Genomic DNA, 21589 nt, shown 5'->3' on the forward strand with positions numbered 1-21589 from the left:
TGACTTTGTGCTCCATCTTTATGGATAAAGTTTTTTATGTCGGCCTCATTTTTCATCTCTTTGTTTATTTGTTATTCTAAATGTCAGCTGTGAGCTTAGAATTCATTCTTATATAATTTATAATTTTTTGACACAAAGAGAATGAAGTGTTTTATTTTTTATCTCCTTCAGTGAATCACAAACACTCGCAGTCTGTGTATAGATTATTTAACACCTCAGGCTTTCTGTGCTGTATGGAATCAAGCGTTCCGCCGCTGTTCTCGCGAGATGACGCGTCTTTACTATGTTTACAGGCAGTATTTAGCAGCAGCAGTCTCCCCCTGCCGTCACTGCTTTACGGTCCGGTCGAGTGGACGTTAAACGCGCCGCCGCTACTGCTGGGAGGAGGAGGCTCTACCGACATTTCGTGCCTGACAGCCGGCCGGAGGCTCCTCTCCTGCGGGACACGGTTTCATTCAACCACCAACCGACCTCCGGTGTCGTTAATTCAGCCGAGGAGAGGAAGAAACGAACCTGCAGCTCGCTTTGTTTGCTTCGCAGGGGTAGACAGGTAAGACCGAAACACCGGAGCCGTCCTTCTGGCTGCTAATGCTGCTCGAGAACACGGCTGACACTTTGAGATGTGAATGACATGGTTATAATAAAACTGGTAGAATTCCAGATGGGATTCTGCATTACAGTGACAGCTGTACACCTAATGGAGCTCGTGCGGTTCTCACACTGTTTATCTCGTGCGTGACAGATGAGATGCCCTATAATCTTTGCTTCATCAACGGTAGTCATGGTAACTGTCCATTTCCCGAGATCCACGGAACCGGTACCAGGTTAGGCGGTGCAGCTGTTCGTGCGGTGAAGAGCGTCACGCCGAATCCCATTACAATTTCTACAAATTTAGAGTTTTCTCGCTCACGTAATAATCCATACGGCTCATTGGACATGGATGGTTATCAACTCTGAATGTACGTGAGGAGTGAGTCTTTTCGGCTTCCATATAACCTGTAAAAAAGAATAGTTTCAGTGACATTGTATTTAAACTGCAAACAAGCCTGCAGGAATAGCAAGTAAACGCCTTGTAGGATTGCATTACTCACACACAGGTTCATGTTGTATGACAGAGAGACATTCAATTGTCAAATTCATGTGCGTCTGTGTGTGCGTGTGCGCGAGCGCGCGTGCGTGTGTGTTTGGTTGCAGCTGGAGGAGACAGTTCTGGGAAATCGATGTGTGTGACGCGCCTCGATGGCGAGACGCATGTGGCTGCTGTGTGTTGTTGGTATCCTCTTTCGTTCACCGTGTGTGTGTGTGTCAGTGTATCTCACACACTCGGTAATAGACGTGCACGCTCTCTGGTTTTGCAGAAAGCTCAGATTGAATCTTTCTGCAAAGATCTGCACATTTTGAACACGTTTAAAGGTTGAATTCCATCTTTTTTTAAAGCGTTTGTTGGATTGTATGTGTAGTGTTTCATGTTAACATTATTTACCCTGATAGTGTTTTTATTTCCTGTCAGAGAGCAGATTACTAAACATCGTGACATCCCTGCTCTCCTTACAGAAGCTGTGCAGCTTCTAATCAGTCACACAGCTGTGTGTGTGTGCGCGTGCGTTTTTGTGTATGTCTCCACGTGTGTGTGTGTGTATGTGTGCGTGTGTTAGATAACAGCGTTTCAGGGATGCTGTGTGTTGGCTGAGGTGTGGGAACAGATAAGAGGTAGGTTGATGATGAACGGGTGTTTACAGTGGTTAAAACAAACTCTGTCCTCCTTCTCTGCTCTGATTTACGCCCTCCTATAACTCCAAGGACTTAATGCAGCTCTGACAGCTGGCACCGCATGCCGCTCTCCTCTCACTGCCAAATACTAATCAATGCTGCGGCTTTTTATTCATTTATTAAAAGTAGCATTCCTGCACACGGGATAATATCTGTAAGTGAGTCTGACTCTGCAGTTTTGGGTCCTCGGGGGAGTACTTTGTCTCTGTGAGCTGCTGTAATCCTGAATCAGGGCGAAGTGACGGGACATTAATATGGTCACAATAATGACATCATAAGGCCGGTTTGAGGAGCGTCTTTAAAACATCTGAAGGAACAGTTTAATGAGCTGATCACTGAAGCTCGTTTGCTCAACCTGTCCGTCGCAGTTTTTTCATGTAGAGACGGGACCGTGGATAGAGTCAGAGATCAGGGCGAGAGAGAGAGAGAGTGGGGGGTTACATGCAGGAAAGAGCCCACAGGTCAGATTTGAGCTCAGGCTGCCCCCTTGGAGGACTATAGCCTCCGTACATGGGGTTCACGACCTAACCGCTGGGCTACCAGCATCCCAACAAAAACTAAAATCACAGACGACCCCTCCCACCCCCTCCACCCTGATCACAGACGACCCCTCCCACCCCCTTCACCCTGATCACAGACGACCCCTCACACCCCCTTCACCCCTGTTTCCAGTTACTGCCATCATGTGGACTTTCCAAAGTCCCTGTGTCCCATAATAACAGCTACAGAACATCCTTCATTGGTTGTTGTTGTTTATTATTTGAGCCTCGTCAAAGCAGATGTTCTGTCTCTGTTGGGACAGACAGTAAAGTTTATCTATCTCCCTAAACACCGACACTGAAAGGAAGCATCGCAACCAAAGAAACAATCTTACTGATAAATGTGTTCCTGAAGGTTCCTCATGTTGAATCAGTTTGACTATTAGTGGAGGATTCTGTCCCACAGACGTATTGCAGTTTGATCTGCTTGTTCCCCTGACTGAAGCTTCTCTAAAATGTTCCAGTTCATCCACAGTGTGTTTGACCTGCTCAGCCTGTGGGCGGGTTAAGAGTCAGACAGCAGAGAACAGTTTAATGTGGGAGTTGGCAGAAAAATACTCTCAAACTGTGAGAGTGTGCGGCTGAGTCCTCGCTGTAACATCCTCGCTTTAACATCCTCGCTTTAACGTCCTCGCTGTAGCGTCCTCGCTGTAACGTCCTCGCTGTAACGTCCTCGCTGTAGCGTCCTCGCTGTAACGTCCTCGCTTTAACGTCCTCGCTGTAACGTCCTCGCTGTAATGTCCTCGCTGTAATGTCCTCGCTTTAACGTCCTCGCTGTAACGTCCTCGCTTTAACGTCCTCGCTGTAACGTCCTCGCTTTAACGTCCTCGCTGTAACGTCCTCGCTTTAACGTCCTCGCTGTAACGTCCTCGCTTTAACGTCCTCGCTGTAACGCCCTCGCTGTAACGTCCTCGCTTTAACGTCCTCGCTGTAACGTCCTCGCTTTAACGTCCTCGCTGTAACGTCCTCGCTGTAACGTCCTCGCTGTAACGTCCTCGCTGTAACGTCCTCGCTGTAATGTCCTCGCTTTAACGTCCTCGCTGTAACGTCCTCGCTGTAATGTCCTCGCTTTAACGTCCTCGCTGTAACGTGCTGCCAGCTAACAACGTCTGAATGTTCCTCATGGTGTGACACATCTGTTATTTAATGATGGATAGAATCAAACGGTAACAAAGCTTTAAGAGGACCAACGAGTGCGAGACGAGTCAACGCATCAACAGAAAGATCTCCTGCACACAAACAGTGCCGACGTGTTTGTGTCGGGAAGGAGCATGAAGACGCCATCTTTGTTTGTTTCAGTTTTCAATAATAGAAGTGGGCCCTCGTTAGCCTCAGCTCTTACATGGTTAATAACAGGACCTTTTATGGACATAAAGTTCTGGTTCTGGATCAGTGTGAGCAGAGACCCACGCTGACTGTGTTTACTGTAAAGCACTCTATAGAAACCAGAGAAGAAGAAACCCGGAGGAGTCGGGCTCAGTGTGATGACGGTTCATTAGGTCAGTTAGACTTTTACGTGTGTGTGTGTATATCTGTGTGTATCTGATTGTGTGTGTGTGTATGATGTGTGTATGTGTGTAATGGGTAAATGTACAGTAGATGGACTTGAGCTTTTCTAGTCTTCCGACTACTCAAAGTGCTTTTACACTGCATGTCACACCTACACATTCACACACTGATGTTAGTGGTTGCTATGTAGTATCATCCATCAGAAGTAACTAATCCATTCATACACCACCACCGAAGCAACAGGAGCAATTCGTGGTTAAGTGTCTTGCCCAAGGACACATCGAACATGTTGCCCAGCTGGGGATAGAATCTGTGTGTCCAGAGGGGTGTTGTGTGAATCATTAGATGACCAAACTGCAAAATGGAAAATTCCAGTGATCCCTCTGCAGCTGGTTGTCCGTCAGAATCCCCCCCCCCCCGTCACAGTATGTGCCATGCTGTCTTCAATCAGGTCCTCACGCGCACCGCTCATGTGAGGTAGTATTCCCTCCTAGAGATCGTTTGCTCTGGTCTGAATGAAGGATCAGTTTTGGTCTTCAGAGACTTCAGGTGTTTCTCAGGTTTCATGTTTCGGGAGGATCGCAGACTTTGAGTCTGATGTTTTGACATCGTGGCCCGGTCAGAGACGGACCTCCCAGTTTAATGTTTGGATAAAACATTTTGTACTCTTCAGTCTCCATCTGAATGGTTTCTATTAAAGAGTTCCAGCTCATACTTGTCCCACTCTGATACTTTCTTGGGGGTGGGGGGGGTTCTGGATTGACCGCCATGCATCAGGATTCATCTGTCTTCTCCTCTGAGCAGGAGCCTGACCGGGCCCAGGGAGAAACACCCGTACACATCCTGTCTAACACTTTGACTCTGTGATTGGCTTTGGTTCATGGTGTTTGGAGTCCTGCTTGAAGGGCCAAACCTGCACGCTTACACAAACGGAGCTCAGCGGCATGCAGCCAAGAGACCACAAACATTACACCCGTCGTGTTGCTGCATGAAAACTCGAGGAGTGAAACACGTGTGAGCCGGCTGCATGAATCAAAGGATCTGATCAGGAACTCATCATGCTCTTGGAGAAGATATGGATCCTCTGTGATTGGCCCTGATTCTCATCGTGGAGACGTCGCTGTGATTCAGGTGGAAACCGTCTGCTGATGAATCTTTTGCTGATGATTTCTGCTTCTTGTTTTTTAGCCTTCATTATTAATAGCTGTATGTTTGCACCAGCTGCTGCAGGTTCTGCTTTTCCATCTGTGCTCTGCATTAATGATCATTAAGACGAACAAAACAACCAGCAGCCTGTTGTGGTGTGTGCATCCTCTGCTCCTCACTGCATCTCTGATTCCCTCCTCAGTCTCTCCATGTTCACTTGTTGTTTAAGACATCTGAGCGTCTGATCATATAGAAACACGTTTCAGTGCGTTGTCTCCACACTCACACTGACGTCTCTGTCCAGGTTTCTTCCTGATAGACACGATGTGACATGACCCCGCCCCCCCTGAAACCAATCCTCCTGTGAACTTCAGACACAAATTCCTGGGTCTAATTTAAGGAGTGACACACTTTCTCCCCCCCTGTCTCCCCCTGCCCCTCCCCTCAGAGTCTTCCCCTGCCCTCCTCTCTTATTTCCTCACCCACTGGAACCAACACTCCCCCCTCCTCCCTGTCTGGTTTATTCATATATTTCTATTTCCCTCTCGGGCTGTCAAGATATGATATAAGAAATCAAATAATATAGTTACCACGGCAACAAAACTGGAAGTCCTACGCACCAAATATTGGATCATTTTTGTTTTTATCTAAATTGCAAAGCAAATGATTTGGTACAGATTTCAGTTAAGAAAAGTAGGAAATTAAGTGGTTCTACTTTATCTCGATAACTCGTGTTCTTCCTCTCTCTGCTCGTCTCTGAGTCTAACTCTCAAAGCTCTGATGATCTTCAGACACAAACACAGTTAGCTCTTGTTTAATGTGTTAATGTGGAGAGAAGCTATCTGCAGCTTTACTCTGCACAGAGCTGCACTCTCACACTGACGGAGCTGCACTCTCACACTGACGGAGCTGCACTCACTCTCTTGTGACGGAGCTGCACTCACTCTCACACTGACGGAGCTGCACTCTCACACTGACGGAGCTGCACTCACTCTCTTGTGACGGAGCTGCACTCTCTCACACTGACGGAGCTGCACTCTCTCACACTGACGGAGCTGCACTCTCACACTGACGGAGCTGCACTCTCTCACACTGACGGAGCTGCACTCACACTCACACTGACGGAGCTGCACTCACTCTCACACTGACGGAGCTGCACTCACTCTCACACTGACGGAGCTGCACTCTCACACTGACGGAGCTGCACTCTCACACTGACGGAGCTGCACTCACTCTCACACTGACGGAGCTGCACTCTCTCACACTGACGGAGCTGCACTCTCATACTGACGGAGCTGCACTCACTCTCACACTGACGGAGCTGCACTCTCACACTGATGGAGCTGCACTCTCACGCTGACGGACTGATTTAACCCCTGGTTGTATTAATAATAATCATGTCAGAGTCATATTTACAGACTTTATTTACAGAGCTTTTATTTTGAAGGCCCACAGAGGTGGAAGTGTTTTCCTGATCACTGGAAAGTTTGAGCGTCACATCTCTCATAAATCATGCGTCGTTGCAGTTACCGCCAACTCTCAGCAGACGCTTGTTTCTTCACTCTAACTGTGCGTGGCTGTTAGCGCCCCTTGTCTGTGAGTTAGACTCTTTTTACAATGAGGCTGATTCACTGAGAAAGAGGAGAATTGTTCCATTACTGACTGAATAAAGGATCATTGAAATACAAACAGCAGCGAAGCACAGAGGCGCAGTTTGAGGAACTTTTAACCCTTTGAGTGACTTTTTGACTCGGTTGCAGATTTATCGGGCGCAGAAGCTGCACCCACAGGGAGATACTGTAGCCCATACTTCGCTGGTCCCTGAACACACCGTCTCATCACCATCCACTCTCTCTCTCCTCTTCTCTCGTCCCAGCAGCCTCTCTGTAGTCTCTGCCGTCTCTGCTATTAATAATCACTTTGTGACGTCACAAATCTGTTTTTAATAGAATATATGAAGAGTCAATCACTTCTCAGTCCTCCTCTGAAAGGGCGACGCAGTCCAGCTAATCCAAACCAGGTAGTCTAGATATGCCTTCTTATTGTTTCTACTCTTCTTATTTGTATTGAATCATATTTACATATTGTTTGTTCCTGATGTTGTTTCTGTTATTGACCCTCCTCGTCTCTCTTCCTGCTTTATCTCATCGGGTCAGAGTCTGAACTCTGTGGTGCTACAGTGATTATGTTGTTATAAGCGGCTGTGGTTGAGTGGGTTGTCTAAACCAGAAGGTTGGGGGGTTTACTCCCCAGCTCCTGCAGCCGACGTGTCCTTGAGCAAGACACTTAAATTAAGTTGTGTGGGAATGTCTGTTTTCACATACAGGACAAGTCATGTCTCAGATCACTTCATTTCTTGGTTCATTCCCCAGTAGGTTTGCCCGTTCATCAGTTTCCTGTGGGTCTCCCTTTAACTGAAAATAATAAGTCACACTTCAGAGGTCTGAACCTGGAGCACAAACTGATCTTCTTGTGACTGACTTTAACGGCTCGTCAGTTTGATGAAACACCAACATCAGGATGCAGATGTTTAATCATGAGTTCAGCTTCGTCAGGTCGGCCATCAAGAGAAGAAAACGACTTTATAAATGTTTCTCTGCTGAATGGAGGTCGCATTGATCATTTACGATGCATTCAAGGAAGTTGGGGAATCTAAACACTGATTGGCTTCTCATCACAGCGAGTTTGATCTGGAACAGACTGTTTGCTGCAAATATCTGTTGATAGAGAGACGGGGGGTCGATACGATAGTTTGTGTTTCTTTCTCTCCATACAAACACTTGCGGGCGGTTTCCACAGGATCCGTGTGGGCAGCGTTCTGTCTTCGCCGTGGTTTTGCTCTGTTGACGGTGTACATGCAAACAACAGGCATCTTTGTCTTTCAGAGGTTTGTTGTTCATGTGGTGCCTGTTTTGATAAGTGACATACGCTCCCGAGTCTGCATGTTAAGTTTTATTTTGAAATTGGCCAGACGCTCTATGCCTTCCCTTGTCTGACTTCCTGTCCTGGTCCTGGCTCCTTTGAAAATAGATTCTGCGTGTAAACGTGAAGTGGCGCTGTTTGCACGAGACAGAGACGGCGCTTCGTGGAAGAAACATCACGCCACAGATTCCGTGGAAGCTGCCCGTTAGATGTTCGATTCTTGAACTCTTCATAGTACCACATTCTTTAAATGAGACAATCTTCATTATCTTAGAAAGTAACGTCTGTTTCATCAGAGAGGAAAGACTCCATCAAAAGAAGGGGAGGACTCCTGCTCTCTGCACAGAACCGTACGCATGCTTTCCGTACACCCCCTTTCCGTACGCACGCTTCGGTTCGGTCTGTAAACATGGCCTACAGTCATGGCACAGAGGTGACCTATAAATGAATCCTCCTCTCTGCTGCTTCATTTCAAGTGTTTTCTCTTCTTCAACAACAATGGCCGCTCTCGCTCCTCTCCCACCTGTCTGTTTGAGGCTGCTGTTTATGTTGTGTGATGTATGGTTGTCATAGCAACAGGATTAGTTTGGAGGTGCTGTAAGGGATAGGGGGGCAGCTGTGTGTGTGTGAGTGTGTGTGTGTGTGAACACTCTCGACTGTATAGAGATATAGAGGGTCTATTTTGGTGATGTAACCTTCCTTGCACACACACACACACACACACACACACACACACACACACATAAACAGGCCTAAAATGACCTCCTACACACTCACTCTTTTCATCATGTCGTCTTATATAAACAAATATCTCTTAACGTTCTCGTCCAGCTCATCACTGCTTCATGTGTCTGTGTGAAAACTGAGAGTTATTTGTAAACTCAAAAACTTATTGACAAAGTATATTTGTATATTTGTCTCGTATTTTAAAATACAAAACGCTATAATCTGTTATCTGTAACGTCTGTTTCATAAGACGTGTGTGCAGGAGAGGAATAAACCAAACCAAATATAATACGTATGGGTAACGCCACGTTTCCAAAGATGGTGGCCTCGCTGACTGGAGGTTTATTCAATCTCAAGTCTTTGATCCAAATAAAAACCCTGTCTTTAATCTGAGCAGCTGTCACAGGGTGAGAATGTCTCTGCCTTCCTTTCATGAACATTTTTATTTTACAAAGATTTTATTGATTGACACGATGAGACTCGAAGGTTAATGCATCAAATTAACATCAGGGTGGAATCATCTACCTGTGAATGTGTGCTCCATTTCACAAAACAAAGATCGTCTCCCTGATTCTTCTCTCCACATCGACATGAAACTCTGACTTACAAACTGCTGTAAGGTTCTTACAATGAGGACAAACACATGGTGCACAGGGTCACTGTGTGTGTGTGTGTGTGTGGTATTTACTAGGCTTTTACTCTGAAGCCTTTTTATAGTTCCCCTCATGACCACACACCTGTCCTGTGGTTTGTCGCTGAGCTCTGAGGGTTTAAACACGTCTGAGCGCTGAGAGAGGAAAATGTTTCCTCTGACAGTGAGTCTGTGTCATTATTGAGCGTTTACTTTCAAACCTTCATCATTGTAACACATGTCTGAGTCTGAATGATTGATAAGGGTTAGGGTTAAACAGTCTGTAACGTCTGCAGCTATATTCTTTTTTCTCTGTTATGTGGAGCTGCATGACTCGAACAGACTGCTGCTCAATATTTAATGAGTCTTTTCTGGGAAACTAACGCCCGCCTACACATCTGCTGCACCTGAACAAACCATCATTCTCTGCTCCTTAACACATCATCATCCTCTGTACCTGAACACATCATCATTCTCTGCTCCTTAACACATCATCATCCTCTGTACCTGAACACATCATCATCCTCTGTACCTGAACACATCATCATTCTCTGCTCCTTAACACATCATCATTCTCTGCTCCTTAACACATCATCATCATCTGTACATGAACACATTATCATTCTCTGCTCCTTAACACATCATCATCCTCTGTACCTGAACACATCATTATCCTCTGCATCTTGACGTATCATCATCCTCTGCTCCTGAACACATCATAATCCTCTGCAACTGAATGCATCATCATCCTCTGCACCTGAACACATCATCATCCTCTGCAACTGAATGCATCATCATCCTTTGCACCTGAACACATCATCCTCCTCTGCACCTGAACACATCATCATCCTCTGCACCTGAACACATCATCATCCTCTGCAACTGAATGCATCATCATCCTTTGCACCTGAACACATCATCCTCCTCTGCACCTGAACACATCATCATCCTCTGCACCTGAACACATCATCATCCTCTGTACCTGAACACATCATCCTCCTCTGCACCTGAACACATCATCATACTCTGCACCTGAACACATCATCATCCTCTGCACCTGAACACATCATCATCCTTATATCTGTTATATCTGTATCAGCAGGATACAGACTCTAGTGGACACTGGAGGAACTGCAGCTGTAAAGTTGGACATTTTAACATGGGGCTCTATGGGGACTCACTGCAGGAGACAGACTCTAGTGGACATTGGAGGAACTGCAGTTTTTTGGATTAATTTTTTCATCACCGGAGGTTGCTGCTTGGATCTGACTCGTCATATTGTATCATCGTGACGTTTGGTGTAGATTCATGTCGGCCTTGTGTTAAACCAGCAGTTGTCACACTGACCATGCTTTGTTAACCATTCACAATTGAGTACATTGCTTTGTTTAGCCTTGCCACACCCTCCTATGACATGTCCCTTGAGGGGGTGCACTCCTCAGTTTGGGAATAAATGAAGGTGAAGAGTCTGTTATTGACTCTGACGCTCAGACTTATGCTCACATAGATTTAGAGTTAGTAGAAGTACTGACAGGATGCCACAGGACGCTATGTTTAGATTCATGCATCAAAGAGAGAAAACCGTGTAGACTGAGCACAAGAACATTTAAAGATGATGTTTGAAGATGATGTTTGAATGAGTAAAATAGGATAACTTGGGAGATAATAGATGTCTGACTAATATTTTGAAAATAATGTTTTGAATTTCAGTCCTCTGCCCGTCCGAACTGTTCAAAGACAAAGACACGACCAGGACTTCCTACATCAGGTCCATCATCTGTTTCCTCAGAGTCTGGTCTCCATCACTCTAATCACATTACTCTCTCTCTCTCTTTTTCTCTCTCTCTCAGATCCCATCCCGCCCTCACTGACTGATCGGAGAGGGAATCTTGACCAAGCCGACCGCCTCCATCATGCAGGCCTCCATCCTCCTCCTCCTCTCCCCGTTTCTCCTCCTCTCTCTCCTCCTCCCCTCCTGCTCCTCTCAGGGCGAGTCAGACCTCACCGTTATGACTCGTACTGGTCGAGTCCGTGGGTTCCGTCAGCCAGTGCTTGAACACAGCTTCGTCACTTCCTTCCTGGGCATCCCCTTCGCCGAGCCTCCTGTTGGAAAGCGGCGTTTCCGGCGTGCCGAAACCAAGCGCCTGTGGACGGGGGTGTATGACGCCATGGAATACCCCAACGCCTGTTACCAGTTTGTGGACACGTCGTTTCCCGGGTTCCAGGGCAGCGAGATGTGGAACCCCAACAGACAGATGAGCGAGGACTGTCTGTACCTGAACGTGTGGGTGCCCTCCTCGCCAAGACCGCACAACCTCACCGTCATGGTGTGGATCTACGGAGGAGGTACTCATCGAGTCAAACAAACACACAATAAACAAACACAACAAACAAACACACAACAACAAACAAACAAACAACAAACAAACACACAACAAATATGACTGAATCGTTCAGTTGAGCAGCTGTGATAACAAACAACACAAAGACACAACAGACAACAACTAACAAACAACGACGAACAGACAAACAACAAACAAACATACAAGAAACACACAACAAAAAAACACAAACAACAATGAACAACACACAAACACAAAACAAACAAACACATAACAAGCTCACGAACAACAACAAACAAAAACACAACAAATACACAACAACAAACACACAAACAACAATGAACAACACACAAACAAACACAAAACAAACAAACACACAACAAGCTCACGAACAACAACAAACACACAACAACAACAAACAAACAACAAGCTCACGAACAACAAATAACAACAAACACAACAACAACAAACAAACACACAACAAGCTCACGAACAACAACAAACACACAACAACAACAAACAAACAACAAGCTCACGAACAACAAATAACAACAAACACAACAACAACAAACAAACACACAACAGCAAACAAACACACAACACTCACAATAACGAACAAACACACAATAACAAACAAACAAGATGCATTCAAGGAACATTGTAGTAGTTTTAAAGGTCCCATATTATGCTTCTTCTGGTTTTATATGCTCTTTAGTGTGTTTTCCAAGTGTCCTGTGCATGTTTAGGCACATCTGTGTGCAAAAATTCAAAGTCCGCGGAAACGCGGCTTCTCCTACATCCTCCTGTTAGCTGTAGCATTAGCTGCATGTAACGCTCGGTTCTAGCCCCCCTCGAAAAAAATTTCAGTGCGGCGTCATTGTCAGTGTGAGATCACTGATCTAAGCCCATTGGCTCGTTGTGGAAAGCCCTGCAGCTCATGTTGCAATTTCCGAGACGTGTGCTGAGCAACTGACCAATAACGAAAGAGGGGATTGGCAGACCAATCAGAGCAGACTTGGCCCACGTGGGGTCTAACAGTGTGGGCTCAACAGAGCGTAGCTGACGGACTCAGAGCTTAGAGGGAGCAAGGAAGAGCAGTACATGAAAACAGACTCTTTTTTCGGACTTTAGCTATAGTGAACGTACAAAAGTAGGTACATAGATTAAATATACGAACCCCAAAAACGGCCAAATATGACCTCTTTAAAGCCGGGTTCAATTGTTTCATTTGTTTTGGGTGGCAGCATTAATCGTGTTTGAAAATGACTTCCTGTTTGTACCCTAACGTATACATGGCACGAAGTGTCTCAGCCGAGGTGTATTTCCCTCCTGACACGGTCGTTTTTTTTAACTTGCACCCCCGTTAGCGCCCAGCAGGGGGGTTTGTCTTAGACTGAGGTGTGTTCAGTGAGACAGGTCCTATCTTGAGGGCGCCTGGTCTAAAGTCAGTGGGGCAGTATGTTCCTGATATTTAGAAAAAGTCTTAGAAAGATGGTCAGACATCAGCAAGGTCAACACACTGAGCTTTTTGTTCCACACACACAGGATGTTCAGCAGCACACCTGCTCCACAGTCTGAAAATCTCTCTAAAAAATCTCTCTGAGTTTGAATCACCTGCCTGATTTTTTTTGTGTGAGAAAAAAAATAACACTTCTGATCTATCTGACAGGATTCTACAGCGGCTCTTCTTCTCTGGACGTGTACGACGGTCGCTACCTGGCTCACAGTGAGACGGTCATCGTGGTCTCCATGAACTATCGGATCGGTGCGTTCGGCTTCCTCGCCCTGCACGGCTCCTCAGAGGCTCCTGGAAACGTAGGTCTGCTTGACCAGAGGATGGCGCTGCAGTGGGTCCAAGACAACATCCACTTCTTTGGAGGAAACCCCAAACAGGTCCGTTTGTGACTGATTTAGTCCTCCTTTTATTTCTCAGATCATTTTAAACCTCTGTGTGTGATCTTTATCAGGTGACCATCTTTGGAGAGAGCGCGGGTGGAGCTTCAGTCGGGTACCACCTCCTGTCTCCAGACAGCCGGCCCACCTTCACCCGGGCCATCCTTCAGAGTGGGGTCCCCAACTGCCCCTGGGCCTCGGTCAGCCCCGCAGAGGCCCGCAGACGAGCCACGCTGTTGGGCAAACTGGTCGGCTGTAACGGCGGCAACGACACAGAGCTGGTGGACTGTCTGAGGAGCAAAACCCCCCAGGAGCTCATCGACCAGGAGTGGCAGGTAACGCAGAGTAAAGACCCGATTGCACAGTACGCTGAGGATCCACTCGACTCACATGAAAAGGTCATTCTGGTTTTTAATCTCATTGATTCCCTGTCCTCCTTCTCTGATCAGGTCCTGCCGTGGTCAGCCCTCTTCAGGTTCTCATTCGTCCCTGTGGTCGATGGCGAGGTTCTCCCTGACACGCCAGAGGCCATGCTGAGCTCAGGAAACTTTAAAGACACTCAGGTGCTGCTCGGGGTCAACCAGGACGAGGGATCCTACTTCCTGTTGTACGGAGCGCCAGGCTTCAGCAAGGACAACGAGAGCCTCATCTCCAGAGAAGACTTCCTGGAAGGTGAAGGAGGATCAGAGAAAAGCCTGCTTGAGTCCAACAGAGTTACACAAAAGCTCGTTAAATAGAGACCAAAGATTGATTCTGCAGTCATAAAAACCAGAGTAAGATCTCTTTATTTAACCAGAAACAAACGTTACGTCGCCTCTTTTAAAGCCACCGGCCTCAAACCAGTAAACCAGTTCATAACTTAACAGAACATGGGAGCTTCTGCACTCCCTGATCTCTGGTTTGATTAGTTTTATTTATCTTTTTGTGTTCAGGTACAGAGGACGAGTATGATGATGTGTTCAGGTGCAGAGGATGATGATGTGTTCAGGTGCAGAGTATGATGATGTGTTTAGGTGCAGAGGATGATGATGTGTTCAGGTGCAGAGTATGATGTGTTCAGGTACAGAGGATGATGATGTGTCCAGGTGCATATGATGATGATGTGTCCAGGTGCATATGATGATGATGTGTTCAGGTGCAGAGGATGATGATGTGTTCAGGTACAGAGGATGATGATGTGTTCAGGTTCAGAGGATGATGATATGAGGATGATGATGTGTTCAGGTACAGAGTATGATGATATTAGGTTGATGATGTGTTCAGGTGCAGAGGATGATGATGTGTTCAGGTACAGATTATGATGATGTGTTGATGTACAGGTGATGATGATGATGTGTTCAGGTGCAGAGGATGATGATGCATTTAGGTGCAGAGGATGATGATGTGTTCAGGTACTGATGATGATGATGTGTTCAGGTACAGATGATGATGATGTGTTCAGGTGCAGAGGATGATGATGCATTTAGGTGCATATGATGATGATGTGTTCAGGTGCAGATGATTACGATGTGTTGAGGTACAGAGTATGATGATGTGTTCAGGAGCAGAGGATGATGATGATGTGTCCAGGTTCAGAGGATGATGATGCATTTAGGTGCATATGATGATGATGATGATGTGTTCAGGTGCAGATGATTACGATGTGTTGCGGTACAGAGTATGATGATGTGTTCAGGAGCAGAGGATGATGATGATGTGTCCAGGTGCATATTATGATTATGTGTTCAGGTGCAGAGGATGATGATGTGTTCAGGTACAGAGTATGATGATATTAGGATGATGATGATTTCAGGTGCAGAGGATGATGGTGCATTTAGGTGCAGATGATGATGATGATGTGTTCAGGTGCAGAGTATGATGATGTGTTCAGGTGCAGAGGATTACGATGCATTCAGGTGCAGATGATGGTGATGCATTCAGGTGCAGATGATTACGATGTGTTTAGGTCCAGAGTATGATGATGTGTTCAGGTGTAGATGATGGTGATGTGTTCTGGTTCTTTAATGTTTATATTCACTTTTTAACCCTTCCTCTTGCAGGTGTGAAGCTGAGCGTTCCTCATGCTAACGACATCGGTCTGGAGTCTGTGGTGCTGCAGTACACCGACTGGATGGACGAGAACAATGGGTTGAAGAACCGCGATGCCATGGACGACATCGTTGGTGACCATAATGTCATCTGCCCACTTGCTCACTTTGCTCGCTCCTATGCCCAGCACAACGCCATGAAGGCCAACACAGGGGGAGCGGGCGGGGGGATGAACAGCGGAGGAAACTCACAGGGTAAGATCATGTCTAGGTATGCTGGTGTCAGTCCATCTCTGAGCCATAATTAACTCCTCCTCCTCCTCCTCCTCCTCCTCCTCCTCCAGGAGGCGTCTACCTGTACCTGTTTGACCACCGGGCGTCTAACCTGGCCTGGCCCGAGTGGATGGGAGTGATCCACGGATACGAGATCGAGTTTGTGTTCGGCCTCCCGCTGGAGAAGAGACTGAACTACACGCTGGACGAGGAGAAGCTGAGCCGACGCATGATGAAATACTGGGCCAACTTCGCTCGCACAGGGTCAGAACCACATAGCAAATATTGAATCTGAATCCAACATGAAATCCTCCTGCAGCCTCAAACATCTCTGTTGATAAATGAGATGTGTCTCTGTGCAGCATGGAGAGAATCATTAAAGCTTTTAATCTAATGATGTCAGAGCAGTGAGTGATGACTCTGTTGCAGAGGGCTGATGTCAGACTCTATACTGAAACACACACGCAGTTTAAGATGTATCAGAACTCAAACATTTCATCATCAGGCTTTAAACCTCTTTACTTAGCATTCAGTCTATAACCTGGATTATACATGACATATATGACCAACATGGCCTCACCACAGTTTTTAGACCTTTAAGTTAATCTCATTTTCACACTGATTAAAAAAGACCAAATATCTGCAGTTTGGCTGTTAGTGAATGAGTAAGTTGGCTGGTTGGTTGGTTGAGACGGTTGGTTGGTTGGCTGGTTGGTTAAGACGGTTGGTTGATTGTTAAGACGGTTGGTTGGTTGGTTAAGTTGGTTGGTTTGTTAAGATGGTTGGTTGGTTAAGATGGTTGGTTGGTTGGTTGATTGGTTGGTTGGTTTGTTAAGATGGTTGGTTGGTTTGTTAAGACGGTTGGTTGATTGTTAAGACGGTTGGTTGGTTGTGTTGATTGGTTTAGATGGTTGATTGGTTGGTTGGTTTGTTAAGGTGGTTGGTTAAGATGGTTGGTTGGTTGGTTAAGACGGTTGGTTGGTTGTGTTGATTGGTTTAGATGGTTGATTGGTTGGTTGGTTTGTTAAGGTGGTTGGTTAAGATGGTTGGTTGGTTGGTTAAGACGGTTGGTTAAGACGGTTGGTTGATTGGTTAAGATGGTTAATTGGTTGGTTGATTGGTTGGTTGATTTGTTAAGACGGTTGGTTAAGATGGTTGGTTGATTGTGTTGATTGGTTTAGATGGTTGATTGGTTGGTTGGTTTGTTAAGGTGGTTGGTTAAGATGGTTGGTTGGTTGGTTGGTTAAGACGGTTGGTTGATTGGTTAAGATGGTTAATTGGTTGGTTGATTGGTTGGTCGATTTGTTAAGACGGTTGGTTAAGACGGTTGGTTGATTGGTTAAGATGGTTAGTTGATTGGTTGGTTGGTTTGTTAAGACGGTTGGTTGGTTGGTTGGTTGGTTGATTGGTTAAGACGGTTTGTTAGTTAAGTTATTTGGTTTGTGTGTAAGTCAGTTAGTAGTCTCTTAGTAGTCATGGCTTCTACATGTTGTGCGCTGCTCGTACGTTTGTTTATGAGGGAGGTTTATGTTTCAAGCTGGTGATGCTGGTTAGCTGAAGGGTACGGGTTAACTTTTGAGTTATTATTGACTCTGAAAGAAAACATCTTTAATTCTGTCTCACTGGTTGTTTGACTCCTCGCTGTTCTAACGGCGTCTCTGCAGGAACCCCAATGTGAACCATGACGGCCCGGTGGAGAGTAAGAAGCGTTGGCCCGTGTTCACGCTGAGCGAGCAGAAGCACGTCGGTCTGAACACTGAACCTCTGAAGATCCACAGAGGCCTGAGGAACCAGATGTGTGCTTTCTGGAACCGCTTTCTGCCACGCCTCCTCAACATCACTGGTAAACACTGCATCTAAAAAACAAAGACCAGCTTTTAACAGACATGAACCTGTTGTTAAAGCACCACCTGAATATTTAACTCATGGTCGTCTGTTAAAGGTTTAAACGTATTCCTTATGGTTAGCTGGCATGCTAATGTAAATTAAGTTCCCCCATGAGAAGCAACGCGTAGTACTGGAGGATTCCTCTAGAGTGCGCACCACATAAACATCACACAACATCTAGAATCATATGGAAGTTTGAAACTCTGACTGTTCATGACTGTAACAGATAAACACGATGACGTGTCCACCTGTCTAAATGCCCCCCCCCCTCCTGTGTGTGTCCTGTCAGATAACATCGACGAGGCCGAGCGCCAGTGGAAGGTGGAGTTTCACCGCTGGTCCTCCTACATGATGCACTGGAAGAGTCAGTTCGATCACTACAGCAAGCAGGAGCGCTGCACCGACCTCTGAGCCCCGCCCTTTTCACCCCGCCCACAGAGAGAGAGAGCGACGAGGGAGGGCAGAGTGAGCGGTCATTCCCCTCCATAGCCCCGCCCCCTCACAGTGAAGTGTGACTTCATTCGTTGTTTGAGTTCAAACTGACGTGTATTTATTTAATTTATTCTATTTATTCAGCCCGTGTCTATGTGTGTCTGTCCAAGGGCTGTGGAGGGAAGTGATGTCACGACTGTCAGAGATCTGTCATTACCTCGGGCGTGTGCGTGTGCGTGTGTGTGTGATGACGACGTGTGTGTGTGGGTCTCATAAACTCATCTTCTGTTTCAGACGATTCCTTCTTTTCGACATATCAGGGTTTTTGTTTCCGTCCTTCAGTCTCTGTCTGGTTGATGACCACTAATTCCATAACACCGGGTGTTCTGCTTCACTTTGCTGTGTGTGTGTGTGTGTGTGTGTGTGTGTGTGTGTGTGTGTGTGTGTGTGTGTGTGTGTGTGTGTGTGTGTGTGTGTGTGTGTGTGTGTGTGTGTGTGTGTGTGTGTGTGTGTGTGTGTGTGTGTGTGTGTGTGTGTGTGTGTGTGTGTGTGTGTGTGTGTGTGTGTGTGTGTGTGTGTGTGTTCGCTCACAGAGTCACAGATATCCACAGGATATTTTAGCATGGCGTGTTTTGTTTTCCTGAAAAATGTTGAAATAATCATCTTTAATAATGTGAAGACTCCGAACTACCAATCAAAATCTAGATATGACCTTTAAAGGTTAAATTAAAGGTCAAAGATGGGCGGGGTCTGAAAATCGTCCACTCCGTGCTCTCTTCATCTTCCTCACCCTGCTCTCTTCATCTTCTTCGCCCTGCTCTCCTCGTCTACCTCACCGTGCTCTCCTCATCTTACTCGCCCCGCTCTCTTCGTCTTCCCCGCCCTGCTCTCCTCGTCTTCCTCGTCTTCCTCACCCTGCTCTCCTCGTCTTCCTCGCCTTTAATCTGCCTCTCCTATCCGCCTGTCATCTTCTTCTTCATCACTAATCGTCCTCCACCCATCCTCCTCTTGCTCGTCCTCTCTTCCTCATGTCCTTCTCTCCTTCCACCTCATCTAACTTTTATCCTCTCCATCATCTCTCTCTCACCTCTCTCTCTACCCCCTCCTCCCCCCTCCGTCCTCTGCGTTCTCGTTAGCCTAATGGAGGGCGAGTAATTCACTCAGTGCAGGGTAAAGTGACAGAGCGCTGGCTCAGCCAACAGGACGTGAAGGATGGAGGGATGATGGAAAATGGAGGAGGAGGCAAGGGGGGAGGAAAGGGGGGAGATGGAGGATGCGAGGGGGGAGGAAAGGGGAGAGATGGAGGAAGCAAGGAGGAGGTGAGGGATGGATGGATGAAGAGGGAGGGGGGAAGGCAAGGGGTGAGGGATGGATGAAGAGGGAGGGGGGAAGGCGAGGGGGAGATGGAGGATGGAGATAGAGGTGGAGATGTGACAGAGAGATGAAAAGACAGGCGGAGAAATGATGGTTACGTAACTCTGAGGAAGGCTGAAGCTAAAAAGTGATTTTGAAAATAAAATGACGCTCAGCACTCCGGATGTTTGAGATATTTATTTTCACATGTTAAATTAAAGTTACTGATATTTATAAAGTATAAAATCCTGCAGGAACAATCATCGACTGGACCCCTCCCCCTGAATAAACAGGGTCACAGTTTTCAGTCAGCAGAGTCACCAAAATAAAAGCTCGTAAATAAAACAAAATCAGGAGTTAGGGTTAGTTATTTTATTTTTATTCTTTTATTCCAAAGTTTAAGATTTACACGACAAACAGGAAGTGACCGTAAAACACGTGACACTAAAGAGATATGTTCATGCGCGTTAACCGCCTTTATGTCATTTTATTTTGAAAAGACTGAGATGTCTGCTGTGAACGTTTTTATTGAACTTTATTTAAAACACAGACAGAAAAGTGCAGAAACTGAGGTGAGCTTCATGGGGACTCTGCAGAGTCCAGGAAGTCCTGAAACACGCCGTGTTGTGCGTTTAGATCCTCGCCGTTCGGCGTGTTTGTGTAAGGAAGCCCTCAGCAGACAAACAGCCACACCTTTTATTTGACTCTGTGTAGTTTCTCTCATTGTTCATTTGAAACTGTGCTTTTCCCTCATGGCCGAGTTAACCTCTCCAGACTTTGAGACAGCGACTGAATGAACGAGGTCATCTCGTCGTTATCTGGAGGTCACGAGATGATTCAGTCGAGATCTTTAGCACGAGAACACGGAGCTCGATCTGAACTCAGCTCTGAACTCAGCTCTGACTTTGCAAACATAGTCCTGTTGAACTCGACATCTTCTTGTCTGAGATCGAGGAAAACACTCTGAACAGTCTGTGAGGCCTCAGAACAAAACCTGCATCCAAAACTGTCTAATTTCATTTCGAAACAGGATGTAGAATTATGAGTTTCCTGCCCGTGTCACAGAAACTGAAATATTTACAGCTTCATGTAAAATAAAGACGTCATGTTAGAGCCGACCTGTAGGTCAGGTGAGTCCCACCGTTCAGGTGTAGCTCGTGAGGGAATATGTTTTAATGTTTGAGGACTTTTGGGTGTCTCCTTAAAACGATCATTTTTTAAATGGACTTTTGTATGAAGGCGCTCGCTCCGTTTGTTCGCTTCTGTTTTTACCACCTTAATATCTGTGTGTGTGTGTGTGTGTGTATGCGCGTGTGTGCATGTATGTGTGTGAACTCTGGGGGCTGAAGTGAATCTGCGCTGTGATTGGCTGAAGCGTCTCTGTTGGCATGTGCGGCAGTGGGTCTTGTGTAGTTTAGCTTTATTGAACTCAACATGGATGATAAGGATTGTACCTGACGTCTCAAACACACCTGTGGAGAATGTGTGCATGTGTGACTGGCTGTGTGAGTGACGGCTCCTCTCATCCAATGGGATAGTCCCCCCCCCCCCCCCCCCCCCCCCCTTGCTTAAGCCCCACCCCCTCCCGGCCTCCCTCCTATCAGATCCCTGCATGTCCTGAAGTATATCCTGCCAAACTTGGACTGTTATTTTGTGTAAAGTTTGTACGAGCGTTCTCTCTCCTTTAGTGTCTGTTAGCAATAACGTCATGAAGAATATATTTGATATTTAAAGCTGTGGTGATCAAACAATGATGACGGATAGAGGCTGTGTTTTCAAAGCAATATATTATTCTGAGTGCCATAAACCTCTTTCTTCTTCTTCTTCTTTGTTGGTGTGATGAGTTGCTCCTCTTCCTCATCGTTGTCTTCTTCACTCACTCGTCCTGTTCGGCTTCTGTAGCTCGCCCTGCGTCTCCGTGTGTCATGAATGCTGACTTTGTAAAGCTCAAGCAACAGAAATAAAGAAACCTGCTGCTTCAGAATGTGTGAGCACTTTCTTTCACCATCACACACACACAGAAACACACACACAGAGACACACACAGAAACACACACACACTCAGACACACACAGAAACACACACAGAGACACAATCCTATCAGGAAGCATCTTTTAAATATCCATGATGATATTCCGA

General features: G+C 46.2%; 1 protein-coding gene across 1 annotated transcript; it reads left to right on the forward strand.

The window, feature by feature from the left end:
• Window positions 1–294: 294 nt before the first annotated feature.
• On the forward strand, window positions 295–21434 carry ache (acetylcholinesterase (Yt blood group)). The gene is made up of 9 exons (XM_065950138.1): window positions 295–550; window positions 11094–11589; window positions 13255–13478; window positions 13553–13813; window positions 13928–14150; window positions 15518–15760; window positions 15850–16042; window positions 17443–17621; window positions 17955–21434. Exons 2-9 carry the CDS (start codon window positions 11157–11159, stop codon window positions 18074–18076), a joined length of 1878 nt encoding a protein of 625 aa, XP_065806210.1. The 5' UTR covers window positions 295–550; window positions 11094–11156; the 3' UTR covers window positions 18077–21434.
• Window positions 21435–21589: the final 155 nt, after the last annotated feature.

Source organism: Labrus bergylta, chromosome 22, assembly GCF_963930695.1.
Source record: "Labrus bergylta chromosome 22, fLabBer1.1, whole genome shotgun sequence".
Classification (NCBI taxonomy): Eukaryota; Metazoa; Chordata; class Actinopteri; order Labriformes; family Labridae; genus Labrus; species Labrus bergylta.